This window comes from Thunnus albacares, chromosome 17 (genome assembly GCF_914725855.1).
Source record: "Thunnus albacares chromosome 17, fThuAlb1.1, whole genome shotgun sequence".
NCBI classification, from domain to species: Eukaryota; Metazoa; Chordata; class Actinopteri; order Scombriformes; family Scombridae; genus Thunnus; species Thunnus albacares.
The window spans coordinates 24502395-24530271 of NC_058122.1; the positions used below are offsets into that span (position 1 = coordinate 24502395).

General features: G+C 43.7%; 1 protein-coding gene and 2 long non-coding RNA genes across 4 annotated transcripts in view; 2 read left to right on the top strand and 1 right to left on the bottom strand.

Moving 5' to 3' along the window:
• Positions 1-5364, top strand: part of lrrc4ba (leucine rich repeat containing 4Ba) — a 32666-nt gene extending 27302 nt beyond the window's left edge. For both annotated transcript variants that reach the window (XM_044330098.1, XM_044330100.1), the window contains one exon: positions 1395-5364. In XM_044330098.1, the coding sequence (XP_044186033.1) occupies positions 1395-3353 (1959 nt within the window). In that variant the 3' untranslated portion in view covers positions 3354-5364. The remainder of the gene's footprint in view (positions 1-1394) is intronic.
• A 13438-nt stretch (positions 5365-18802) lies between these two features.
• On the bottom strand, positions 18803-19643 carry LOC122966160. Its single transcript, XR_006398333.1, has 2 exons — positions 19556-19643; positions 18803-19416 (listed from the first exon to the last, which is right to left on the bottom strand). It is a non-coding gene; the product is annotated as an uncharacterized LOC122966160 (long non-coding RNA).
• A 2733-nt stretch (positions 19644-22376) lies between these two features.
• On the top strand, positions 22377-26485 carry LOC122966159. Its single transcript, XR_006398332.1, has 2 exons — positions 22377-25278; positions 25398-26485. It is a non-coding gene; the product is annotated as an uncharacterized LOC122966159 (long non-coding RNA).
• Positions 26486-27877: the final 1392 nt, after the last annotated feature.

Genomic DNA, 27877 nt, shown 5'->3' on the forward strand with positions numbered 1-27877 from the left:
TTTTTAGAAGTGTATTAATTTAGCTTCATAGTTTTGTCTTCAGTTGAGTTGAGGAAACTTTATTGTCCCCGAGGGGAAATTCGTCTTGGGCACAGTGTTACGGTCTGTTGCTTCACATAAAAAAAATAAAAAAAAAACATCACAAAAACATGGGAAGCGTTAGACACGGTGCTAGACAGTTGCTTCACATAAAAAACATCTTAAAAACAAGATGTGGTGATTTGTAGTGACACTTTATGTGAATAGTCCAACACTGATAATCAGCTTATTATCAAGGGATTATAATGTGTCAGCCCCCTGAGTCTCACTTTTCCCACTGTGAAAAGCACTTCAGTGTCTGGTGTGCGCAATGAAATAAGGTCAGGATTAGGAACAGGACTGACTTTACCACAGTGCTTAGAGATAGAACAAAAATACCTGCTTTTTGTCATGATAGTTACCTGATTATCAGCGTTGAAATTCAAATCAAGTGATCATTTGTTGCCCTTCTTTTACCATCAGTACCTCACCAAGTTATGCCGTGTCATAGCATCATGTTTATACAGTTCTCTGACTCTCTTGCCGTTTATTTTAGTACTAAATCTGAGCTAAGGAAGCCTTAAAACAAGACAACCTTAGCCTGCTAACAACTCCTTAGCAGGCTAGGGTTAGGGATTTGGGTTTTTACACTGCCTGCACCCATATTTTCAGCCTTTTTTAGCGGAACGGTGCACTCTCAGTCCATCGCCCGATGCATGTTGTTTTATCAATAACAAGGAGACTCCAGCAGGGAGGCCAAGGTGGCCTGCGGAGCCGGGTCACATTGCTGTCAGTAGTCAGTGGGAGTCTGTGTCTGTCCTGTGTCTGAAAAACCCATCTTCCCCTGCAGACAGCGGCAACAGTCACTGAGATGGAAGGGTCAGCTGTTACAAATATGAGCACATAAAAGAAGTGATTTATATTTTATAGACATTGTTTAACCATATTTATGCCATTGAATTATTCATTTATAATGTTTTGGGTGTTTCAAAAAAAAGATTTTTTTTTTTTATAATGTTCTGCACATCCATACATCTCTTGGTTTAAAACATAATATATTTATATATCTATAAAACATGTATGTTATATAGATAACGTAAAATAACGTAATGTTGTTGTTTAAGAAGAGAAAATTAATGATTAAGAAGAGGAAGTTGAAAGAGAGCAAACGTTAGAAGATATGTGTCCCTGAGTTTGTCAAAAATATTTTATCATAAGAAGAATTCTATTTGTGGACACCACTTTTTCTACCTCAACTAAAACCTTCAATTATCAAAAGTAACCACACAAGTTGTCATTAAAGACACTTTTGTTTGTATTCTACAGTAATACTTCCACTTCTTGTACAGTTACTTTATCCTTATCTGTCCCTCCAGGTTATCAAGTCAGACACTTTCAAGCACTTGAGGCACCTCGAGATCCTCCAGCTCTCCAAGAATCAGATCCGTCAGATTGAAGTAGGAGCATTCAATGGCCTCCCCAACCTCAACACGCTGGAGCTCTTCGACAACCGCCTCACACTGGTGCCATCACATGCCTTTGAGTACCTCAGCAAGCTGCGGGAGCTGTGGCTGCGCAACAACCCTATTGAGACTTTGCCAGGCTATGCCTTCCACCGTGTGCCCTCGCTGCGTCGCCTGGACCTTGGTGAGCTCAAGAAGTTGGATTTCATCTCTGACGCAGCCTTTGTGGGCCTCATCAATCTACGGTACCTGAACTTGGGCATGTGCGGGCTGAAGGACATTCCCAAACTGACTGCCCTTGTGCGTTTGGAGGAGCTGGAGCTGTCAGGAAACCGGCTGGAGATCATCCGACCCGGTTCCTTCCAGGGCCTGGTGTCTCTCCGCAAGCTGTGGCTCATGCATTCACAGGTGTCCGTCATTGAGCGCAACGCCTTTGACGACCTGAAAAACCTGGAGGAGCTCAACCTGTCCCATAACTCCCTACACTCTTTGCCCCATGACCTCTTCACACCCCTTCACCAGCTGGAGAGGGTGCACCTGAACCACAACCCCTGGGTCTGCAACTGTGATGTGCTTTGGCTTAGTTGGTGGTTGAAAGAGACGGTGCCTAGCAACACCACCTGCTGCGCCCGCTGCCATGCTCCCCCGTTCTTAAAGGGCAAGTACATCGGAGAACTTGACCAGAGCCACTTCACCTGCTACGCGCCTGTCATCGTGGAACCACCTACAGACCTCAACGTCACTGAGGGTATGGCTGCTGAGCTCAAGTGTCGCACAAGCACCTCCACAACATCTGTCAACTGGATCACCCCTAACGGCACTCTGATGACCCATGGCTCTTACCGGGTGCGGATATCCGTCCTGCATGATGGCACGCTCAACTTCACGAATGTCACCCTGCGAGACACAGGCCAGTACACCTGCATGGTCACCAACGCTGCTGGCAATACCACAGCAACCGCTGTCCTCAACGTCACTGCTGCTGATGCCAGCGTCAACTACACCTACTTTACAACAGTCACCGTGGAAACAGTTGAGCCGCCAGGAAATGAAGAATCCGCACGGGTTGCCATCAATGAGACCACCATTCGTGTTCATCCTGGTCCCACTCCCTCGGGCCACTTTTGGTCAGAAGGTTTTCCTACCACAGCCTCTTCTCTGTCAGCCAGCTGGTCCTCCTCCTCTCCTCGGGCCACCCGACCCACCTTCACTGTGCCCATCACTGAACCGGGCTTCTCGGGCCTGGATGATGTGATGAAGACCACCAAGATCATCATCGGCTGCTTCGTAGCCATTACCTTCATGGCAGCAGTGATGCTGGTGGTGTTCTACAAGCTGAGGAAACAACACCAGCTGCATAAACACCACGGCCCCGCTCGTGCCATCGAGATCATCAATGTGGAGGATGAGCTGGGTGCCGGGGCCAGCGGTCGGGGCAGCGGTATCTCAGGAGGCTCCACCGTGACGCAGACCGGAAGCAGTGGAATAGGAGGGGGCCAGACCCTCAGGTTGCACCACCCGGAGATAGTCAACCTGCCGAACCTGGCCCGATCGGAGCACCTCAACCACTACTATAAAACCCATCACTTCAACAACAACATGATGGGCTTAGGCGTGGGCACGGGTTCTGGTGTGGGCCTCAACAACAACAACAACCCGTCGCCTTGCTCTCAGAACATGTCCATATCCTGTTCCCAGGTTCCAACGTCCACCAGTGGGGGAACGCCCACAGGTGGCACCCTTCCCTCCCCTGTGCCCCTGCCCCAGTTGGGTCTCCACAGTTCTCTGAAAGGCCTAATGGGTAAAGGCCAGAATGAGCCCCTGCTTTTTAAAAGCGGCTCCAAGGAAAATGTGCAAGAGACTCAAATCTGAGTAACAGTGAGAGTGAAAGTAAGAGGTAAGAGGAAGGGGATGCTGGATAGAGACAGAAGGAGCCTGTGACCAAGTACATGAGACTGATTGTAGCCTACCGTCCTCGTGGACAATGAAATTTCACATAGTCACTGCTTTGCGTTGTCAATCTGTTGACAGAGAGAAGCAGATAGGAAGACTGTAGAAGACAGAGTACGATATCTGATCAGCACTAGTCCCACCAGTAGCATCTGCACATACTTTTCAACTAAATCAGACACTTAAAATGTAAACCACAAACATCAGAATCATTCTGTTGCCTGTGCAACCTGCTATAGTCTTTGCCAAAGTCCGAGATCACGCCAACTCTTTACATTTACGTCCACAATTAGAGTGGAAAGCTATGAATATACATGTGCAGGTTTTATACAGATTGCTTCGTATATTTCCAGACACATTTCAGTGTATATATTTGGAGGGAGACATAATATTGGCCATTGAACATGTTGTCAGATTAGTGTTTGGCAGAGACATTGAATAACAAACAATGGTTTGGGTGAGCGCTACGGTCCCAGGTTTCCAGGAAGCACTAAAACAGAACAGAGAAAGCAAAATTAGAGCAGTGCGGCGATTCTGTCCAGGACACACGTCTAGTACTAGTACTTTGCAGGGAGACAGAACAACAACAATTGTTTTTTCAGAGTGGTTTCACTCTCACTTTCTCACTTTTTTCCCTTTCACACCTTCCTGGCTACTGTCTTCTTGAAGGAGGAAAGACACGGAGTGAGTTATCACGGGAGAAGAAAAATCCTGTGGCGTAATGGACAATGAGAGATCTAAAAAGGACTGAAAGTACATATTATATATACCGTAAATATATTTTCATTCAAAGAAATAAATTATAAAGAATCTTTAACAAGCTTCTGACTGAGAACTACAACATCTGAAGAATATATTTAAAAAAGAAACACACACACAATTGTTGTAGCGGCCCACCCTTACAACTTTTCTTAACTCGGAACAAGATGGCCGCTCCGACTGTGCTGCATAAGGTCACATTTGAAAGAGTGGCATCAGTTTAAGCAGGAGCTAAAACAAAAACCTGGCAAAGTGTTTGAGTGAATTTATTTTGGTCTTGACTTTTTTTGTAGCCACACAAAGTGTTTTTCCCTCCCCTGTCGCATTCACATAAACAGGGTCATGGGAGGAGGGAGACCTTCATGCTCTACTGCGAAAATATGAAATACGACTACGGCTCGTCAGCATTTGGTATACAGTATAGCTATAGTATTAATAATAATGATCATAATGGTAATAATGATAACAAGTGTTTATTTGTCATAATTGTTATTTAACGGTTATAACTTTAAATGATCAACAATATTTTACTGCACATATTCCTAAAAAGCTGCTAGTTTAGCATGCTCTAAGAAATATTCGGTTTCAACATGATATAAGATCACAATCATGATGTTATTGTTCTTGTGTTATCATTATTATTATTCATATGACTATTATTATTACTACTTGTGCCTACAAATAGCTGAGAAGTACATCTTTTTTTTTTTCATTTGTATATGACACTGAAGTTGTTTTATGACTGATCCTGTTGGCGATTGAACGGCGGCGGGATGGACTCAATCTCGCCACTAAGTGAACTCCAAATGCATCAGCGGGAAATAACCTGGCCCCTCAAAATGGCTTCCTCAGTCCAGCCCTCACTGACTCATCTGCTCTGATGTTCTCGGGCAGTCAGGACCCCCCTCATGTTATCACGCATTAAAGACAGGACATGAACCTTTGATGAAGACTGCTCCTTTGCAGAGGATTATTTCACAACTGTATCTCAGTGTTATCGTGTTTGAGTGGATTTCATGGCAGCAGGGAGCTAAATGGACGACAGGCATTGCCAAGCGTTTTTAAAGGTAAGCGAAGCTCGTTCAAGTGAAGTAGAAAGACTTAGGTGACATACAGTACAGTATACAGTGGTGGGTGAATTTTTTTCTAAAGAAAAAGACAATTAAATGAAAAAATATAGAACCTTATAGATCTCTTTTAAAAAACAAAACTATTATGATAAGTGTCTTTTATTTTGGGTTTTTATCTAGTTTGATTATTTTCTGTTTTTTTAAAATCAAGTGTTATCTTTATTGTAATATTGTTATTGTTATTATAATTAGCTAATTACACTGGTTATAATTATGAGAGATGTTCTGTTAGCAGAGGTCACTTTGAAAATTAAAAAACCTGGCACATAAAATGGCAGTTGAAGTCTGTGAAATTTGGTGGCTATTTTTTTTTTCTTCTTTTTTTTTTTCTTTTTTTTTGTTATAATCAACTTTAATTGTAGTATCACTGTTTGTATCCCTTTGGCTCTGCTTGAGATGAGACATAGCGAATGTGAAATGGTCAGCACTGGGTCCTTTTTTTTCTGCACAGGGGGACAGGAAAGGCCCTGCTCTGGTTTACAAGCTCACTCACACTCTCTCTCTCTTTCTGTGCTTTCCTGAATGTCATCGCCATCACAGTGCTCGGTTGCGCTATGTCAACACCTCGTTGCCATGACTACACACTCAAGCCGTTTTCACATATGAACTCTGGACAATGTCCGGAGAACCAGGTGCCGGACGTTGTCTGGAGTTGCCCTTTCACATATGTAGCACACAACAGGAGATTGTTCACGTCGGACGTGTTCTCACCTACTGGTGACGCGTACTACACCTACCTACAGCTCCTCCGGCTAATATCCGGATAACTTCAGGGTTGCAGTACATGTGTGAAAGGGGCTTCAGACTAACGCGCCCCTTGTCAGTCACGTTCCTCAGAGGTGCCATATCTCGACGAGCCGGCCAGTGTTCTTTCAATGGTAGCAAATCAACCTGAGCGCCCCCCCCCCCCCCTTCTCCAACCCTCAGCATCCTGCCATCAGGTTTCCCTGGCAACTGTTGCTGCTGCGACAGCCCTTATCACAGCATCTTGATTTGGGTTTCGAATGCTAAATTGACGGGAGCAGACAGTATAGAATTTCCTCCATGTGTGCACATACATCCATCTCCCCCCCCCCCCCCCCCCCCCCCCCCCTCTTCTGCCAGGTAATTCTTGCCATAATGTTCCTCGTTAATGTTTTTGATTTGTTTACACCAGCGACTTTATTTCTTACACCACTGACTTTCTGTCGGTGAATCATGCGGTTTAGACGCCACTTTCCCCTATGCATTTAATTTGCATAGGCCCCACACCATTGCTAAACGCATTTATGCACCCTACACTTGTGATTAACACTCATACCCTGCATCAGTCATTAACATATTCCTTTCCTAGCACAAGGGATCCATATTCTCCTCACAAGTTATTTACATATTCATCTGCCTCTTTGTGTGCAAATAACAGAAATTATCATGTTCGCATGCTTGTGGGTACGAGTGCTATGTGTGTGTGTGTGTGTGTATGTGTCAGTATTGTGTACATCAGTGGCTGAAAGCAAGGACTGTTACAAAAGCTATTTACCCCCTAATTCCTCAGAAACTGCATGCCCTGCCTATCGCCTGTAGTAGCTCATCACTTTGGAAAGCATTGTGTAGCCCCTATAGCTCCTAAGTGGCACAAACCAGAGGCCATGTTATTGAGGCTCGGTGTTAGAGAGAGCAGCGTTTGAGCTGGAGAGACACACAGTCACAGTGCTGCAGTGTCTGAGTCACAGAGCACTGAACACACTCCCAACACTCTAATGGAAATGCTGTGTTTACTGTGCAGGAAGGGACCCGTTGTTCACCCATTCAGGGAATAGGTGAAAAACACCAGAAAATATGTGTGTGTGTGTATATATGTGTGTGTGAGAGTGTTTTTTGTGTGTGCAGCTCTGGATTATAAAATGCCTGTTGTACTGTTGTATAAGGCAAAGAAATCAGGACATTGGAAGCGGTACGCTGTTTATGGCAAAAGACGATTCACCATTGTTGATGCAATACTGCTGCTCTGTTTGTGTGTGTGTGTGTGTGTGTGCACATGTGTGCGTGTTCAGGTGGGCTTACGCTAGCTAGGTTGTGTAAGGAGGAAAAGAGGGAGGAGGAGGAGGGGCGGTCAGACCTCCATTTTAAATCCCCAGTTTAAACCAGCTCTGTCTGTCTCCCTCTGCTTCAGGCTACTTTTATGATCCTCTCACTGACACTTAAAGTAAAAACATGTTTCTATTCTTTTTGTTAAGCAGTTCACTCCTTTTCTCTGCCTCTCTCTCTCTATCTTTCTCTCTCTCTCTGCATATTAGGATAAACCCAACTGATGAAAGGTCTTTTCAAACAGGCCAGTCTCTGCTTTCAGTAGAACATTCCCTTCTTCTTTTAAGAGTTGAGATTTTAGGGTCAAGTCTTATCAAGTCTTTAACCAGCTAATCAAGGTTAGCATTTCCGTTTTGGATCGTGCCATTTGTTTTTTATTGTTTTGCCCTGGCTCAGCTGCATATGAGAGGAACACCTGTTGGTGAGGCTGTAAGTGATTTTTAATGTGCATTTTCAGTGGCCGTATTTATGGTTAATCGCCTCGACGATGATCTGACTTTTAGTCATAATCATAACGATGCGGATGAAATGATTCGGGGCTGCTCTCTTATGGGTGGGTGAGGTTTGTGTAATCACAGATATGAGGATGTTCCAGGTTCAGTCTGCTGCTCACTGTGGCCGGCAGAGTTAGAAAAGCACGGCCACACTCGTGCCAGTCCCCGAGGGCGGTGTTGCACACATGTTAACCTCAGCACTACAAGCCCCCGTGCGAGTGCCACACTGCTTAATTTCTTTTCTTGTCACCCCCCCCCCCCCCCTTTAAAAATAGCAGTGAAGTGACAGCAGAGCTCAATGCATTATTGATACACATGGTGTCAATGATGCATGTGCTTAAGCACCAGCGCTAATTTCCTCTCCGTTGCAGAGGCCAAAAGCATCAAACCGCTGTAATTTATATGCATCGTTATTGCTATTATTTTTCACGTGGCCCGTCAAGGTGGTCCAAGCAAGAGCTGAGGCAAACGTTGCAGCTTGTCTCCTCACATGATGGCAGCTGAGATTCTGTTAAGTGCAGCAGTGTTTTGTGTGCCACTGTGTCAGCGAGGGCCCCCGCCGCCACCCCCACCACCCCCCCATCCTCCATCCTCCATCCTCCAGCAACAGCCCTGTCTCGCTAAGCTTCGCTGTGCCTGGACGGTTGGCAGCGAGGGGCTGGTTTCATCACCGTCACACTGGTCTGAGGCAGATTTGATGGTACTAGTTTCTAGATGTCCGGGTCACTCTGGTCAGTCATGTTATGAGATGATGGAGAGCTTTTTTTTTTTTTTTTTTTTTTTTTACACTCCAATGTTGCTTCTGCTGGAGTTTGAGACGAGATACACACAAATGTTTTTCTTTGTCATCACTATCAAACCTGAACACTCACATAGACATGTGCACATGCAAGACACACACACACACACACACACACACACTGACTGACTGAGTGATTTATTGATCGAGGTGGGGCTTTCTTAAACAATTTGTAACTGAGTGCAGTGGAGGTTAACGCAAACCTCTCAACCGCTGCTTCACTTCGGTTCAATTCGTTTGCTTTATATCCTGTGAAGGTGTCCTTAATTTGAGAATGGCCGAGACATTAGCACATGGCTTATTTCCTTTGTTGCCTTGGTAACCATGTCCTTGGTCACAAGATGTCCGTTTTGGTCATCTTTGGCGAGCTTTGAGCTATGTGGAGTCGGAGGTAGCTTGTCAACGTGTGTGGGCTGTGACGTGAGAGTGATGAATGGTGTCTCATCCCAGATGACTATCTCCTCTGTGTCACTCGGCTGTGGGTCAGCGGGCCTCTGAGCGGCAGCTCCGAAGAAAACTGAGAAAAATCCACACAGTCACTGAAACAGTAAAATGGGACACGCTCACAACCCATGTAATTGTAAAGTACCGATTAATGGGAATAGTAAAGCCGGAGCACTGCTTAACACAGAGCTTCTCATGAATGCTTTATAAAGGAGGATATCAGTGTCGTCATGTGAAAACCTTGTAACTCCAGTTTTGAAACATCAGTGGAGTGATTACATTTTTCTATTTGCGCTGAGAATACTCTACAGCCCCTTTGTGCTTGTGAAACCCTTTCAGAACTCCATGGGGTAAAACTTAAAAAAAAAAAAAAAAGCAAAGCAACATAGCACTGCACGTTCAAAAGAAGGCTGTTTTTCTTAGATCCTGAAAAGCTGACATTTGGGGCAAAGCAAGGTTTTCACCCGACCGTGACCATATTGCGCTTTCATACAGATTCGTGTTTTGAGAACAATCTGGGATGCTGTGGCTTGTGTTGGGATTTCAGAAACGCTCTTCTGGAGCAACTTCATGCCCTGGAGCGCTGTAGAAAACCCATCCAGTTTTTTTTTTGTGATGTGTGTGGATTTCGGGGGGGGGGACTTGTACTGGAATGTCCCGAACCGTCCGTAACTATTACTAAAGGATGTGCTGACCCAGCAGCTGTGCTCCTCTCAGAGGACAGGCTCATAGTTAAGTTTCCAAACACACATTTTCCCCCTCTATCCACAGCAGCCCGGCTCCCAGATTTACTGTTTATGGGCACCTTGGCTCGGCCTCATAATCACACTCTGCTGTGTCTGATGTTTGTTTGAAGCTGGGCGGGGGCCATAGAGTATATTTCAAGCTTTGAAGTGTAAATTCAGGTCTGGTTCGAGCACCGTATGGAGGGCAGTGAGGAGATAGCGACAGCCATATGGATATAAGCTGGTGGTTTGATAATAGAGCTGTCCAACCCTTATCTGTCTACTGAGGTGGCAGAGGCCCGGGAGGACACGAGGTCAAACCAAGACTGTAACGTCAACAGCAAGGGTCAGAAGTTGTCAGGGCTCAGAGAGGTGAAATAAGCCCTGACCCAGATAAGCCTCCCCAGCTGAGCTTTGAACGACATCCTCCCGGAGAAAGAAGTTTTTAAAAAAAAAGCAGGAAACAGTTGTAAACAGTCATCAATATGAAATAAACTTTTACTGGAGATATCGATTTTTCTTTAACCTTTTTTTGTCTCCAACCCCCACATGTCAGCCCAGTGAGGCATGCTGCTTCTCTCATTGGTGCTGATTTATTTATCCGGTCTGGCCCTTAGTACCCTCATTTCATGTCAGCTCTCATTTCTGCTCACAGTCTATGTGACAACAACCTCACAAGTTATATATATATATATTTTTTTTTTTTTTTACCCCTGATGCTCATAAACGGCACTCATGCTGCAGAGTTTCTGTGCTGGCCCGCCATGGCTTGCTCTACGTTTACCGGGTTCAGCCGGCCGTAGAGCCCGTTTACCGCACAACAGCCTCTGTCGCCTCGGGCCTCCCCACCCTCCGAGCCTAAAGGAAATAGAGTGACGAGGGAAGACAGAAATAGAGAAAGAGGAAGGAGAGATAGATTGAAGAGACGAGGATGACAGAAGAAATAAAAGATGACACTGAGAGACATCCTGTCACTCCATATCCCGTCTGTGTACATGTGTGAGCGTGTTAGCACGTGTGTGTGTATGATTTTAATATGTCATACACAAGCACACACATACACACACAGCAGCCCTCTGTGCACTGTCTGTGTGTAATATCTGCATGAGTGGTGTAAGTATGCATATTTATGCATACGTCCGAGTGGGTTGCGTGCGTACTCGTGTGCACTCGAGTGGCATCCGTGTGTTTGTGTATCTGTGTGCGGCAAGAGATAAAGACATGAAGGAGGAACGGCCACCGTGGCGCTTATATGTCACCCAGCGCCGGAGGGGAAATGACTCCTCTCTCTGTCCCCGACCCAGGGGATGCAGAGGAGGAACACGGCTGACTTCTCCTGCTTCTCTGCCTTTTTCTCACCCTCTCCTTCAGAAATGTAGCTAAAGCCTCAGTCATGGCTCTCTCTCTCTCTTTCTCTGAGTCACACACACATAAACACTCGCTCGTTCGCTCACGGGAGTAAGTCTTGCATTATACCCCTTTACTTCCTCTCGTGCCTCTCATCCCCTTAACCCTCCTGTTTCCCTCCTCCGCTCTTCTCTATCTACCTCATACTTCCTGTTTCACTCCTCCCATATTTTCCCTTTCTGCCATTTTTCACCCCCCCTCCACCCCTCCACCCTGCAGCTAGATGTCAACTTGTGATTCTGTATTAACCCCTTGATCCACACACACACACACACACACACACACACTCACTCCCACGCTCACCCTCCACAACTCCGATCCTCTCTCAGGAAAAATGGAAAACAAACCCAACAACAAACCAAGGCTTCTGATATTTCCTTCCCTCTGTTCAATTAAACATGGCCTCCATCTGCTTCTTTGTTTCGCTTCGGCTTTTCTTCTGCAATATTGACTATGGTTGTTCTTGTGATTGTTTCTTAAGACTGTGTTTTAACCTGTTATAACCACAGATGTACGTATTAACACTGGAGGAACATGTCACGGGGGTGTGCGCGTCTGTTTGTGTGTGTGTGTGTGTGTGTGTGGTAGAGAGAGTGTGTGTGTATGTGTGGAGGAGGGTGGTTTCGTTCTGCTTCAAGGTTCTGTGCCAAATCTTTTTCAGAACATTCAATCTCTGTTCATGTGCCATACTGAGAAATTTATGAAATAAAAATAACATTTTTTCACAAAAATTCAATCGTGAGATTTGTGGTGCTTATTTTTTTTTTTTTTTTTGACTTTAGGTCTATTAACTTAAATCATCAAGACAAGAAAACAAGTGGAAGAGCATGTTTTGTCTGCAGGTTATTTCGCCTGCATGTGTGTGTGTGAATGAATTTATGTGTGTGTTCTTCCACGTCGCTATTAGTTTCTGAGAGAGCCTCCTCTTCCTTCAGTCGGCATTGGTTTTTCTCAGTGTGCCGCAGCAGTGTTGCAGTGTGTGTGTGTGTGTGTGTGTGTGTGAGTGTTTCCGAGGCATTGTGTCAGTGTGTTAAAGCTGATTTGACACCGAGGCTGTGGACCGGCTGGCTGCAGGGTGTGTATTGTGACCCGAGCGGCTGACCTACGCCTGCGCCCCATGTCTGCCCGTATGTGTGTGTGTGTGTGTGTCTTTGTGTTCATGTGGCTACATGTTTCTTCATCCGTGTGTGTGTGTGTGTGTGTGTTGTTCGTGGGATGTTGTTTAGCCTGCGGTGAACACTTAGCTCGTGCTGGCTGGGGGTTTGCCAAGAGGTCAGCTTCTTGAATGCTACTGACTCAGGGTTACAATTATTGGCTTACCGTGTGTGTGTGTGTGTGTGTGTGGGGTGGGGGGTGCAAGGATATGGGGTGCAAGATGGGGTTGTTGGGGTGAGTTAACATCGATTCACTGTCTTAACAGTGATTCTCCTGTAACGTTTGAGGTATAAATTGTTTTGTTCAACTATTTTAATATCAGAGCTCTGGCGGTTAACTGCCTGTCGATCGGCAACAAAGACGCTGAGCTCTGAAGGTTTTAGATGTTATTTCAGTACCATACCTGACTCTAAACTCTGCTCAAACCTGCTGACAGATAAGCACAACTAATGATAGAAAACTGATGTACTGTATGTGTGTGTGTGTGTGTGTTCACACAAGCAGGACGCAGCATTCTTATCGGGACGGTATACAGTATTATAAACGTCCAGGTTTAAACCGTGTTCAATAATGCAATCTGGAATGAAACATAATCAATGACTCTCAGCCAGAGCAGTGGACTCGAAACTTAATTTGGCCTTGAATGCTGTGAGACTTGACTAACTTCAAACTCGAGCGGACTTGAAAGCAAAAACACTGAAGTCTCTTCAATGAAGAAAAATCCTGAAAGCACAACTTTGAAGGAAAAAAACTGTCAAATGCTTCACCATTTCAATATTCAGACCTGAAAGACCTGAAAGACTCGCTTATCAACTCTGGTGACTTGATTTGCCCCAAAAGATTTAAGCTCTTTCTGCTCTTAGTTATATCTTGAATATTTTACCTGTATGATACGTATGAACAAACCACTCCAAAAATGTGTAATTTATTCAAAAATCTGAGCCACATCTTTACTTGGTTGCTTTGCCATTAAAATCTATACGATATGTGAGTAATCCTACTTGTATAAACCGTATGAAACTGTATCACCTACAACTGTTTAAACTCATGCGTAGAATTGTTTTGGGTCTACTGCATAAACTCTCCCGTTTCCCTTCAAACAGCTTAAACTAAGAAGCATTTATTCATTTTTTTCAAAGCTGGTCTTCCAGCATCTTAACTTTTTTTTTTTTTTTATTTTCTCTCAGAAATTCTGTAAATTCTGTCATCAGATTACTGTAATCCAGTTAGACGTTATGTATTACTCCTCCAGCCTTTGTGTGGGCAAAGAACTTACACTGATAAGAAGTGAAAGCTAATTGGTCGTTCCATTGCAACATCGGCGCGCAGCGGCAGAGCTACGCCTCCGCCATTTTGGACTGAAGGCGAATGCGGTATAATGAAAAGACCATAATGATGCCAGTAAAACGTCCCACCTGCAGAACGCCATACAAAAGCAAACCAAAACTCTTTCTATTCTATTGTCAAGTATTTAACGCCTCTACAGAAATGGCCTGTGTTGATCAATGACAAAAATATTATAAATATTCATACTATTATAACTAATTAATACTTACTTATGTATTTATTTATTGATTACATTTATGAAAGAACTAAAGCAAAAATGTGTAAAACATTCATTCACAATTTCATTTATTAAAGAACAAAAACTTTCAAATCATGAGTTTAGATTTACAAATTCTGAGTGTTCCAAATAGAAAGACATAACGTGACATATCATAACATACTATAACATAACTTTGGACATAAATGGAAGCTAGAAAAATCCGGCGCTCTTGGGATTTTGAGAAACCAGGCAATCTCAAACTTTTTCATGTCAAAGAAGAAGCATTCCCTGATACGTTCATATGTGATACATAGATACATTCCCTGTAAGTTAATGTGATAAAATTGAAATTAATCTATGTGTCCTTTTGCTGGAAACCCCCTGCAGCCCTCTCAAGGACCCCTGGTGGCCTTTGGATCCCAGTTTGGAAACCATTCTTCTAAACAACCACATAATAATAACCACATTACCAAGTGGATAAAATTAGGGATATCACAAGAATCAATGTATAGATACCATAGACACATAGACACTAGGGGTGTGTCTGAATACAAATACATTATTTGGCAAAGCACAAATAGTGGGGTTTTTTTTATAAATATTTGTTTCATACAAATATTTAAAAAATTATTTGTTTTAGGGAAGAAGAAAAAAAAGTAGAAAAAAATACCAGCGTACAGGTCGGTTACATCACTATCTCAGTCTCTCTCCTCTGCTCCGCTGTTACGTCTATCAGCAGGTTTCAACGAGGGGAGTCACATCCACCTGCTACATGATGCACATTTCCTAATTTGGACATCACTCTCGAAGTTGGGGTTGTTCCCCAGAGATAAAGCTGAACTACTGACACATGCAAAGTGCTCTTAAAGACTCTCCATAACCTGTTGATCCCCTTCTCCTTTCCACAAAGGTAGGATGTAAAAAAATAGGCAATAAATGAAAAGTGCAAAGCAAGAATCAACTTTGAAGTTCTTTTCTACATGTTACACAGTGTGTTTTCTTTGTGTTATGGGTGTATAAATAGGTAGAGGTCTGTCTGTGTGTTGGTGATGCACTTGGTTTTAGTTCTGGGAGCTTGAGTTCGAGACCCGGTGTGTGGACCTCCTTCGTTAGATAGTTTATTCATAAACACTTGTTTTAACACTTTAATATCCTAAAATTAAAAGCGTAATAAAAATAAAAACTGGATTTTTATTTCCACTTTTATTTTGAAAGTGATACTAATACCAGGATATATCAGTAACATCAACACCTCACTCTATAACTCAATATTATTATTCTAATATAACCAGAGTGTTTGTTTAAATGCTGAAACACTTAAAGTTTCAATCGTACTTATAAGATTGCAAACCACAATGAGAACACATAATCACACAGTTGTATTTGTTGTTACAGCAGGACATTTCATACAGTTCCTCTGATTTGAAATTCCTGTTTTTCGGGTTGTTTCGCTTTCTACTTGAAGGCTACACGCCAATATCTCATTTGTAACTCTTATTCTAATGCAGCCTGTGTGCTTAAATAATGAAACACACAAAGTTTCTGTTTATAAAAAGTGCTTAAGTAGAGGACTGTGTCCTGAATGGGATTACTGGTTTGTCATGGTATCAAATCAGGTATTGAGAGTAGTGGAACGTCAGTGGTAAAAACAATCTCTCTCCTTATTTTGAGAAATGTTCTATTGCGCTTCTGATTTGGCTGAAATTCGCCAGTTTTGGGTAAGATGTGGTGAATTTGAATGTATGTGATGGCGTTTTCAGTCCAAAATGGCGGAGAGTTTCGTTTCGTGTGCTTCTATACTCTTTGGTGTGGGTGTGTGCATGAGAAGAAGAAGAAGAAAAAAAAAAAAATGATGAAGATGCAAACAAGCACTGTCCTCTTTTGCATGACGTCTACGCACAATCCATGTTAAAGCATGCCGGTTTGAACTGCATGAACGTTGTGTAATTTCTATTTCCATATAAAAGAGTGTGACATGTTCTCTGCATGCGTACACGGTGGAAGGTTATCAGTACAGTAAGTGAAAGATACAAGTGCTCTCTCTACCTAAGTCATGTGTTGGATCTTCAAAATGCTGATGCGAAACCACCTCCGTTCACATATCCATGCTATCCGGGGTGCAGTCCTCAGTCGCGCTGAATAGATTATGCAAAACCACCTAACAATTCTCATTTTCACCTCACCGACACTATTATCTACATGACTTAAGGGTAGAGCAGCAAGTACGTACTTAAGATTGGAACAGACTGCATGAAATCCGGGGCAATATATATGACACAAGAGTGAGGCTAAAGCATGTAACTCAATCACAAGGCTCTATTTCTCTCTCAGCTCTAGTTAGCTTAAAATACTGGTGATTGAAGGTGTGGGGCAGGCAGAGGAGGAACTGTTAGGGGAAAAATAAAAGCTGATGGAAGGACAGGGATGGGGATTTGAGAAGAAGGAGGAAGGGGGGAGGGGGAGTCCTAATGATGAGTGGCAAACAAGTTGCTGTTTTTTTTGCCTCCCCTTCTCATGAAAAGGCCGATTCTTGCAGTTGGCTGGAATCTAAGTGATTTCTCTCCCCCCCCCCTCCCTGCTTCTCCCCTTCTGGGGCCTGTCGCATGTCACTCTCTTCCTCTCTGCCATTTGTCTCCGCTTTTCTGCTCTGGCGGTCAAGTCGCGTCGGTGTTGCGTCGTCGTCGTCGGTGTCGCGGTTACTCCGGGAGGTGAGCATCGTCTGGAGGTCAAGGCTGGCATTACTCCCCGGATGTGAAGGTCAGAGTCAGGAAAAAAAAAAAGGTGCTTCTGTCTTCTTTAATTCAGCCTCCTGTGATGAACGGTCCGTGTCACCCTTCCACAGCCCCCACCCACTCGCCCCCTCCACATCACCACTCACCCACTCTGCAGTGATACAGTTGTAAAGTGTAACCTTGGAGACAGGGGCTAATCATCCATCCCATTGCTACCCTTTCAATCCTTCACCTTGCTGTCTCTCTTACACCTCTCCCCCTCGGCTTCGCCTCCCACCTCCTCTCCACCTTTCCCCTCCTCTTCACCGCAACAGGCTATTTAGGTATTTTATAGGGTTTACAGTATTTTCTCAATTATCTGCCTACCTCTTTACCTCCCCTCCTTCCTTTACCCCCCTCCACATCCTCCCCTGTCTTTGTTTGTCCTGTAGAAGGACGTTTGTTTTCCTGTGGGGGTAGAGGGGAATCGACATCGAGAGATGAGTTATTGATTAGAAAGCAGGTTGCAGGGGAGAGGTAATGCGACTCAGAGAGAGAGAGAGAGAGAGAGAGAGAGAGAGTGAAGACAGGATGACACGTACAACCTATGACACATCCTGCATACTGTATCAAGGCAGCATACCCACGCATGCCGATGTAGCATATGTGCAATGTGGCGTATGCACACTGTTACATGCACACATGATTAAAGGTGACACAAACTGTTGCTTTTGCGTGAAAATCTTTGTCGATTGAAATATTTAAAGGATGTGTCTGGTGATTTTCTGTATTTTTCTTACTGTCAACAAATCTCATGTGCAGAGCCAAACGAACAATGAATTGATCTTCTTAGAAGTATTATGTATATCCAAAGCCTGATATATCTTATTCCTCTGTGGTGTAAACCTCCATTGTTGTCCAAAAACTGTTAAAAACATGTCAGTGAGCCACACTGCTGCGCTGTTTGGTCACCTCGAAGAGTTTGGTCACTTCAGTTTGTTTAGAAATGTCTCCAAAGACTAATAACAGCGATCATGTTTTCAGTCCCTGGAGAGTAGTTCTGTGTAAGGCAGATGCTACTGCTAGTTCTGTTTACAGAGCTTTGCTAGCTTATTGTGCTACATATCACAAACTCTTGAGTTTGTATTACATTGTTAATTTGTTAAAGAACTTCAGTGCAAAGTAACACACATAAAAAAGTAAAAGTAACACAATAACACATATATCCTTGTGATATGTAGGACAACAAGCTATCAACACTGCTCTCCTGAGAATGAAAACGTGATTGCTGTTATTAGTCTTTGAGCTGTTTTAAAAACAAACTACCGTAACCGTAATCTTCCTGATGAAGAAACATGTCAGCCAGCGCAGCGGTGTGGCTCATTCACAACAACAGAGGTCTACGACACAGAAGAATAAGATATATCAGGCTTTGGATACAATTAGGATGAGTTATTTGTTGATTTGGTTCTGCACATGAGATTTGTTGACAATAAAAAAAACCAGCCATATCCTTTAACTTTAATTCAAGTTATACATACTTATCTGTCAGTGGAGAAATCAACAACCTGTTAGGTTCTTGAAAATAACAGATTTTGCTTCATTAATTGTGATCAGGAATGCTTGATTTTGATGAGTGTGTGTTAGTGCTTTGCAGTCTTTTAACCAACCAACACATGATTGACATTCACTTAGACCTCAGCGTGAACCCTCTCTAGACGGCCTGTCTTTTTAATATGTTCTGCCAACTGGAAATCATGGCGGCTGCTCTGGAAATGTTGACAAATTTAACTTCAACTATCCTTCCAAATTCATATTCTGAATAAATGTAAGTTGACAAATAAGACCACGCGGATGTTTAATCCTGCTTAATTTTAGATCTGAAATGCCTCACTTTGCATCTCAACCTCCTCAGTGCACAGTCATGCACTGAGGAGTTGAGATGCAAAGTGAGTTGGTGCACAATATTTAGTGCTGCTGGTTGTTGTCACCATATAAGCCACTTTGCATAAAGTGGTCTGATTGGTCTGGCTCCTAGCTGCCAGAAACAATCCATTCTCAGCGGATGTTTTCCGGACTAAAATCTCGTCGCACAAACTGAATTCACAAGAAACAGAGTGGCTTTGCACGGCTATGCATGTCGGTCAAGCTGAAAACAAGGCGCTTTATTTCAATCTCTGAAAGACAACATATGGTTGATACCATTTTTCATCTGACTTTGACACATTTTAACTGCGGCAGTAAACGCACCATAACATGATGAAAAACCTACACACTTTAGGCCACATGTGGCTCACATACAAGGGCAGGTATGACACCGGCAGTTTTGCAGTAGACAGAGCAGAGAATATGTCATCCCAGGAGAAGATAAAAAAAAAAAAAAAAATCCAGCAAACAATACAAGATGTAATTTATAACAAGGATTTACCCAGGGACACTATTTCACGCACAGCTATCCATGAAGAGATGTCTTTTTTTTCCCTGAGAGCAAGCATATGTTCTGTCAGACACCGGTGGAGGCATCAACGTAACACCAGTCCACCAGCCAACATGTGAGAGCGTGTGTGTGCGCAGTAAAAACAGCTCTTTAAGGAGGTGCCAGAGCCTCCTCTGTGGTGTGCCACGTTTGCAGCATGTTGACTTGTGATATGACGCTATCACAGGCTACAGTCTGGACCCCGGCGATGGGCTCACGTCCACGCGTCCTTTTCCCGTAGAGCTCCTCAAATCCTGACATCCGACAGAACTCTGACAAAGGAGATGAGAGCGTTTTCAACCGGTCTGCTATCTCAGATAATTATCTCTGATATTCAGCATTCCAGACTAGAGCAGAACAACCGGGAGACAATCTGTACAAACAAACACCATACGATTATGAATGCATTACCATCCGGCAGACAGGCAATCAACACGCAATGACTTGTCCTGCAACCCTGCAGAATTAAGAGTCCTCTCAGGTTTCTAACACACTTGAGATGATTGACATGCAAACAACAGCGGATTGGATGGAGTAGAGTCAGCTTCGCTTCACCCCCTCCCACCCTCAACCCCCCCCCCCCCCCCCCCCTCCAACTTGCTCTTACTCTTCGCTCTGTGTCTCCTGGTTACATAAAGGTGCTGTGTTTGTTTCCCCAAGGTGAATTGACTAGCCTGACGGTGCACGCCGAGACTTGATTGCACGCTTGTAGTACATTTCGAAATCCATGTACCACGCGGCGTGCAACCTTCGCTCGTGCACATGGTCACTGCTGCCACCACTCCCCTCCATTCCTATGCTGCAGCACTAAACGATTCAAGTAGTTGCGGTAATGACTTGAGGCAAGGAGGCAATGGTTGAGGTGAATCTCTCTCTCTCTCTCTCTCTCTCTGTCTTTCTCATCTGCGTCTTCAATCCATCGATTAGCTACAGAGGAGTACTGACAAGCGGCAGCCACTGCGGTCCTGCAGGATTGCCTGTGTGTGTGTGTGTGCACGTCTGTTTGTGAGCGTCGGCCTGCGAGTGTGAACAACAGATAGGGATACAGACAGCAGACACGGGGGCAGAGCCTGCAGTGGTGCACACCTATGCGAGGGAGTGCGAGAGCCTTATTTACTCCACTACCTGGTTTATTGAGTCAGCCCCCTCAGTCAGGCTCTGATGCAGCCGCCTGCCCCCTCGGCTCAGCTGCCTCCACCACCACCACCATCGCTGTGTGTGCTAACTTACCAGGCTTTAGCAGTTTTTGTGCCAACCTAACCTAACCACAAAAGCATAAACTTGTGCACATGCAAACATCGTTGATTGTGCAGGGGCACGGCATCTCTGTGCCTGCACTGCACACGCTGAACCTGTTTACGCCTAATGAGACGACATTATTTATAGTCCGGTGTGACAGCGGCGGCCTCGCCATTAGACTGATAATGAGTCACTGGGATATTGATGGATGCTTGTCTATATTGGTATTCACCAAGGAACCGGTGCCACTTCTCCGGGTTGCCGTGGATACCAGCGTTGCCTGTTAAATGACCCAATAATAATAATGATAACAATGACAGCACTATGTGGAGATTGAGTTTTAAAACCACAGGGAGAAGGACGCCGGCCAGAGCGCGAGAGTAATGAGGATGGAAGGAGAGCGATACAAATGAAAAGAGGGAAATAAATGCTGAAGAGTGGAGGGGAAGGTGGGTGGAGGGGGGGTGGGGGGGTGTCAGGAGTTTGGGTTGGATGGTGATGGGGGGTGCATAGAGAGGGGGGAAAAACACACAATCGATGATCAGTGAAGTAGCATTAGCATTGTTCACACATCCCCAGCCTCGCCCCCCCCCCCCCACCAACCCCTCCACCCCCACCACCCCCTTCCTCTTGCGGCCTCTCTTTCTTTCTTGCTGCAGCGTTGCCATGGCGACCGAGAAATGTGGGAATACCTCTGTCCTTCAGAGAGAGAGAGAGAGAGAGAGAGAGTAAAAGAGGGAGAAGGAAGAGATGGAACGAGACAAAGGGCACAAGGAAGGAAGGAAGGAAGGAAGGAAGAAACGAGGGAAGGAAGCACGAGGACAGAAGATGCAGGGGAGCAGACATCGCTCACTGACTGAGCGCACATTAAAAGCCTTGTTTAGCCCTTGAAGGAGCAGCTAAAGTATGAAACATCGTGATCTTACACACTCCTGTACACACATAAACAAATGTGCGTCAGAGTCGGCGCCCCACTAATGCATTCAGCTCCCTTTGCTGGCTCCGCTTCCATGAAAGAGAGTTAGTGGAAAGTGTTTTCAGTGAGTTTGTGTGCGCAAACACACACGCACACACACACACACTTTCTCACGCACATGCTCTTCTCTCTAAAACACACAGGCGTGATTGTGATCACACACATGTTAATCAGTGGCCAGCCAGGCTCCTATGTATTTACCTGCTCTCTGTGTTGTGAGGCCATAGTTACTATGACAACCCATCCAGACTGAAATAGTCTCAGTGGATTGTTGCTTTCCATTGCATGCCATGTTTCCCTCACATTGTTTACCCAAAATTCTTGCCTTGACATCCCCCTTGTTGTCCATCATGCAAGTAGTTGGTGCATTAGCAAAGCTAGTGGAGTGCCCCAAACAACCCCCCCCCCCCACCAGCACCACTACCCCCACCCCACTCAGCTGCCGCTCCTGTCACCCCCCTCTCCCGCATCTCTCTCACCTTCCTGCCAACCTGCTGCAAAGATCCTCCTCAAATTCATTTTATTGGCAGCTAGCATTTCCATGGAAACATCTCGAAACCATGGCAACTATTTGAAATAAGCCAAACGCTTTCAAAACTGCTGCACTCGTCCCCTCACTGTACCTCTTTCTCCCTCTCCCTCAGGCTTTACTCTCTCCATTTTTTTTTCTCCTCTTCAGCAGACAATATTGTTGTTGCAGTCCACCTGCGCATGCATGCATATATGTGCATGCGTGTGATGCACGGTACACGGTGAACTTTTTATACAACCCAGCATGTTATTACTGCACCTGCATAAGTGTGCCTCATTGTGCAAATGCATGGATTTGAGCTTTGGTAGGTTTTGGCCATGTGGCCGCGTGAGCCGATTGTCGTTTAACACATGCATGTGTGCGTGTCTGTGCATGTTTGCATCCTCTCCTTGTGCACTCTCTGTAAGAACCAAACATGATTATGGGTGAGTGCCTAATGCGTAAGCCTCCTCTCCTCCTCCTCCTCCTCCACTACTTACCTTGAGCTTGTCCTTTCAAGTGTTTCAGCAGCATGCCTGTCTGTCAAACTTCTGACTCCTCCTCCGGGATGCAGCCTGATGATGTGAACTGGAGTAAGACTGAACTGACTAGCTGCCTGGGAGTCCAGTCACAGCAGCCCTCTCCTGACCAGGCCTGGCACTGCTGCAGCTACTAAGGCCAGACAAAGCCCTCCACCAAAAATTACATTTCGGTTTGATTTTAAAGCTGCAGTAAAACTTTGGGCCCTTTTAACATTATTATATAATGTGTTTTTAACAAGTAAAACACAGAAAACTCTGTGTGACAAATAGGGAGCCGATAGGAAATGTAAAATTATAAGAGCTAATATACTGTATGTGATACAATACAATTACAACACTCATACCAATAAAGAAAAAAAGAAATATGTAGATGCAATTAAGCAAATCTGTTTAATTTAAAGATGCCCTCCAGACATGTTTTAAGATATATAAAAATACTCTGCTTTTACAAATAATTTATATCTGATGTGGGTTTTACACACACAGAAAAAAATCAGTAGACTAGTTAAATATTCTTAATCATATCTTTATATCTTCTCCTTCTTCCTCATTGAAAAATCTATCTATGAATATCTATGACTATGCAAATAATTTTCACTTCAAAAGTTGAAAAACTGCTGGACATAAGATGTCTCCTCCTTCACTGTTAAGTCCGTTTCTCAGTGTTTGTGCGCTGGAGGCTTCAAGTTTCCACATCACACTCGTGTAAGTTGCGTTCTGGACCACGATTGGCTCCAAATGACTTATAATGTCACAAATCGTTCCTGTAGGTAATGTCAACGTGTTAAACACTTTCCCCCTTCAGCAGATGATTGTGAAAACAAACTCTGCACGTACATCATTCTGCACAGAGAAGAGAAAAACATCCGAGTGAAGGAACAAGAAGAAAAGCTCATTTTTGAGCGGATGGGGACTTTAAGTAGAGAAGGAAGAGATTTAAAAAAAAAAAAAAAAAAGGTAGATGTCAATAATCCCTGTTAACAAGCTCGTTTGTCTGCCCATAAACGGTCCCAAATTAAGCTTTGATGTCAGGTTTGTACACATTTTGCCCACAGAAGTGAATAAATTAGGTGAACATGATGAGGTAAACATCACGGTGCTTTGTGCATTGCACTGACATCATGTTGCACGATTCCTGTGTAGTCAAAACCTTCCAATTTGAATCTGTAAATTTGTACAGTCGCCCAACACCGCTTAAAGCTTAAAGGTGCACTACTGACACCGTGTATGTTGTTCCAGCAGTGACAGCCGACGCTCGGTTTATGATGACAGAGGAGCGCATAAAGCAAAGACATTTTCACCACAGACAATCTAGTCAAACATATTTACTGCCTCATCTAGCAGCTTTGAAAGATCCCTCCTCAAACGATAGGATGCGTAAAGCTTTTCTGTAGCATGTACTGTGGTTTTGTGTATGTAATTATGCATTAGAGCGTTTCCAAAAGAAAAAAAACGGTTCGCCTTTACCCACCAGAAGAAGTTACAGATTGACTGGCCTCCGTGACTGCAGCGAGCTGGATCTGACTTATCATCTAAGAGCTATTAAAAGTTGTTTATTTTTATTTTTTTGAGGTAGATATCAGAGTAGTTTTCTTTAACGTTGAGGCTTTGAATGTGGCAGTGTTGACTGAGACAAGAGATGTGAAGAAAACATTTGCACAGAAATGCAACCAACAGCGCTTTGTGTGACTTCACTTGAGTGCCAAAATAGAGAAGAAGAAAAAAAAAAAAAAAAAAAAGTGCCATAACTGTGAAATTTAATCTGTCCTATTTTAGATCCGTCGGTAATAATTGATATCTCGCCCACAGCTCTGAAGCATCAGTGGGCTTTGATTTTATCTGAAAGATCTAATTGTAAAGCTGTGGTCATACAAGCACTGGGAAACTAATAGCATCACTCTCAACACAAAATAGATAAAATAATCTCCGTCTTTAATAATAATAATACGTGGGGAGACATCTCAGCATCCTTTTAATGCTGAGCGACCCTCACTGTCTTCATCAAAGAAAGTCAAAAAAAAACACATACATAAAGCATTAATCACTATTCTGCTTGAATCATGACAATCCCGCCTTGTCTTCTTACTCACCTTCCCCTCCTTTAGTTTTTTTTTTATGTACAGTACTTTTTTTCTCTACTTGCAATTTTTTTTCCCCAACCCTGGATTCCTTAAAATAAAGCCTTTCTCGTTCTTTCTTTAGCAAGTAAAGAGAAATTAGCGTAATTGTTTTAATGAGAAGCCCTCAAGGCGTTTTTTTTCTTCTTCTCAAGCTCGTGTTAGCAGATGAGTCCTTCTCACCTAAAGCAGAAGGCTGTCCCCAAAATCAGAGAGGAGAAGCAGAAAAAGAAAAAAAAACCACGGTAACAGCAGAAAAAATATAACACACACTGAGAAAAAGACCAAAAACAATACCTTAAAATAATAATAGTATTACTAAACATAATGCAGATGAAAGCCATATACACAAGTCTATTCCCCAAAGACCTGCTCAGGATTTGCTCAGTGGGGGAAAAAAAAAAAAAAAACAATTACGGTGCCATGAAATGAATAAAAGGTATATTCAGTTATCTGAGTCCTTTGAAGATGGGTGAGGACGAGTAAGCAAATCTAATTCAACAGTGAGGGCTTTCCGTTGCGGAGGAGCCTACGAGAAAAAGAAAAACTCCCAAAGTGCAGAGATTAGTTGGTAGAACTGCCAGTTCCTTCTTCTCTGGGGAGTCGTATGTGTGTGTGTGTGTGTGTGTGTGTGTGTGTGTATGGGATGGGGTTGAAGGGGGGGTTTAACCGATCCGTTTTGTGACTGAGCAGATAAAACTTCAACGGTTACAGGATTCCTGGGAGTTAATGATGAGGAGCCAACAGAGGTGAGGACATTATGATCAAACACACGCAGGGGAGAACAAAATGAGGGGTGGGGGGGGGGGGGGGGGGGGGGGTTGACAAAAGAACAGAAGCACCCTAACAACATGTGAATGTCAGGCAGCTAATAAGGAGGACGACCATCCTTCGCCGCCTCCAGAACGGCTCCAGAACTCCTTGTGATGCTTTCAGGCTGTTTCTTGGACCGTAGGACACTGGAACCTCCGGTTCTACGAGGGCTGAGAGAGGTGAAGATCTTCTAATGATGTGGTCGTCCTTTTTTTTTGGCACCAATAAGAGATATCACATCATCGTCCTGTACTGGCCTCCTTCCACTGGTTACCGGTGAAATATAGCATTTATTTTAAGATTTTTTTTTTTTTTTAATTTGTTTTTAAAGCTCTGAGTGGTTTGGCATCAGACTACATCTCTGATCTCCTCAGTCTATGTTCTACATCCAGACTCCTCAGATCAGTCACAATCCAAAGGTGACCAAGCTTTTTCTATCGTTGCTCCCTCGCTGTCAGATCTCCCCCGTCTAACACTTTTAAATCCCAACTAAAGACCGACCTTTATAAAATCCCCTTAATTTATCTATTCATTTATCTCTTGTTTTAATGATTTAACTGTATCTCATATTTCTAAATGAGCTCTATAAATTAATTTGACTTGACCTGACTACATGATGCATCTTAAATTCCTGCTCAAAACAAATTGCTTTCTGTTGCAAAAATGTCCAACACGCTCTCTCTGTATCACTGCAAAAAAAATCAAACATGTTTCCTGCAGTGTGCACTGTCTGGCATCTTCTCATTTTTACAGTGAAACAAAAGTGCAGGTCCGAGCCTTTGCGGACGACAATATGTGAACACAGTTTGGGTCTTTGTTTACGTGCAGTAGCATAAGTCTAGTGACGCATCTGCATCATGTAGCAGTGTGCACAGATACACTGGCATCTCGTGGAATGTGGAGACATCATGATGGAGCAGTGTTTGCACCCGGGGCTGCAACTGCCATTTGAAATGGCCTCATAGTCCTTGTCTGTTACATGACCATGCAGATCAATCATCAGACATAATATGCCGGTACATGACTGAACGGAGCTGCTGTTACAGATCACCATCCACCGTCATGTTTCAGAGTTGGCAAACGATACTGGACTGAAGGCTTTTTTTTTTTTTTTTTGTCTTCCTCCAAATTTAAGAGAAATGGAGAAAAAAGAAATAGATTAACCGTCTTTCTTTGTTATTCTGTAGATACGGTGTTGCTGTGTTGACTGTCTGTCTCGACCACTCTTTGTCTTTATCGCTTCAGTTTGTCAGTGTTTTGCGTATGTTTTCATGATTTTCCAGACTGTTATTCCTTTCACACTATGCAGATGGATTTACATACACAATATGAGGCACATTTGCGTGTGCCAACATATTAAACACCTACACACATATGCATGCGTGTGTGTGTGTGTGCGCCCACACACGTTACTTATGAGAACCTTCTGTCGGTTATATTTATTCCTTAAACCCATCTTCTCATCGCTACATAGCAACCAACAACTTTATAAGGGTTACAACTCTAATTCCTGAACCCGATCCTAATATTTCCCACACATTTTTTTTTGTGTGATATTAATCAATTCTGAACCAAATTTCAAATTCAGCAGATATGTTACAGTGAGAGCAATCAATGTACTGTATCAGACGTGGCTTTGAGAGCAGCTTATTGTGAGGAATAATAATCTCTATCGCAAAGCAACTGGTGAGAATAGTCAGGCACTTTACCAGTAGGTGTTATTCTCTGCTGTGTTTGGGCCTTTTCACCAGTCTGTTTAATTGTGTATGCAGTGTCCACTTTGGCAACTTCAGGATCGCTTCTCTGTTTTTCGCTGATGATGTAGTTTCGCTGGCTTCACTGGATGACGGCCCACATAACCCACATGCTGAGGAGTTTTATAGTCGACTCTGCAGCTGTTCGAATGAGTTTCAGCACCTCTAAAGATCATGATACTCTGAAAAACTATGGACTGCTTCCCTCTAGTTTGGAATAAGTTTCTGTCCTAAGTGGAAGAGTTCTAGTGTCTCAAAGTGTTGTTTCTTAAAGGATGTGGCTGGTGATTTTATATATATTGTGCAGAGCCAAACCAACAATGGATTGATCTACTTACAGTTATTCCTCTGTGCCGTAAACCTCCGTTATTGTCCAAAAACTATTAAAAACACATCAGTGAGCCACACCGTTGTACTGAGTGACATGTTCCTTCATCACAAAGAGTTTTGGTATGTTAGTTTGTTTAGAAACGGCTCCAAAGACTGATAACAGCGATCACGTTTTCAGTCTCCGGAGAGTAGTTCTGTGTAAGACAGATGCTATTGAGTATGTGTGGGGACGCAGATCCCTTTACAGTGCTTTGTTAGCTTGTTGTGCTACATATCACAACCTCTTGACTTTTTAGGCTTTGGAGCCATTTCTAAACACCATCACCAAAGTCAAAGTCAATGTGATGTGTAGCATAACAAGCTAGCAAAGCTCTGTACACAGAACTACTCTCCGGGGACTGTCACCCAGTGCAGCGGTGTGGCTCATTGATTTGTTTTAGAAAGTTTTTGG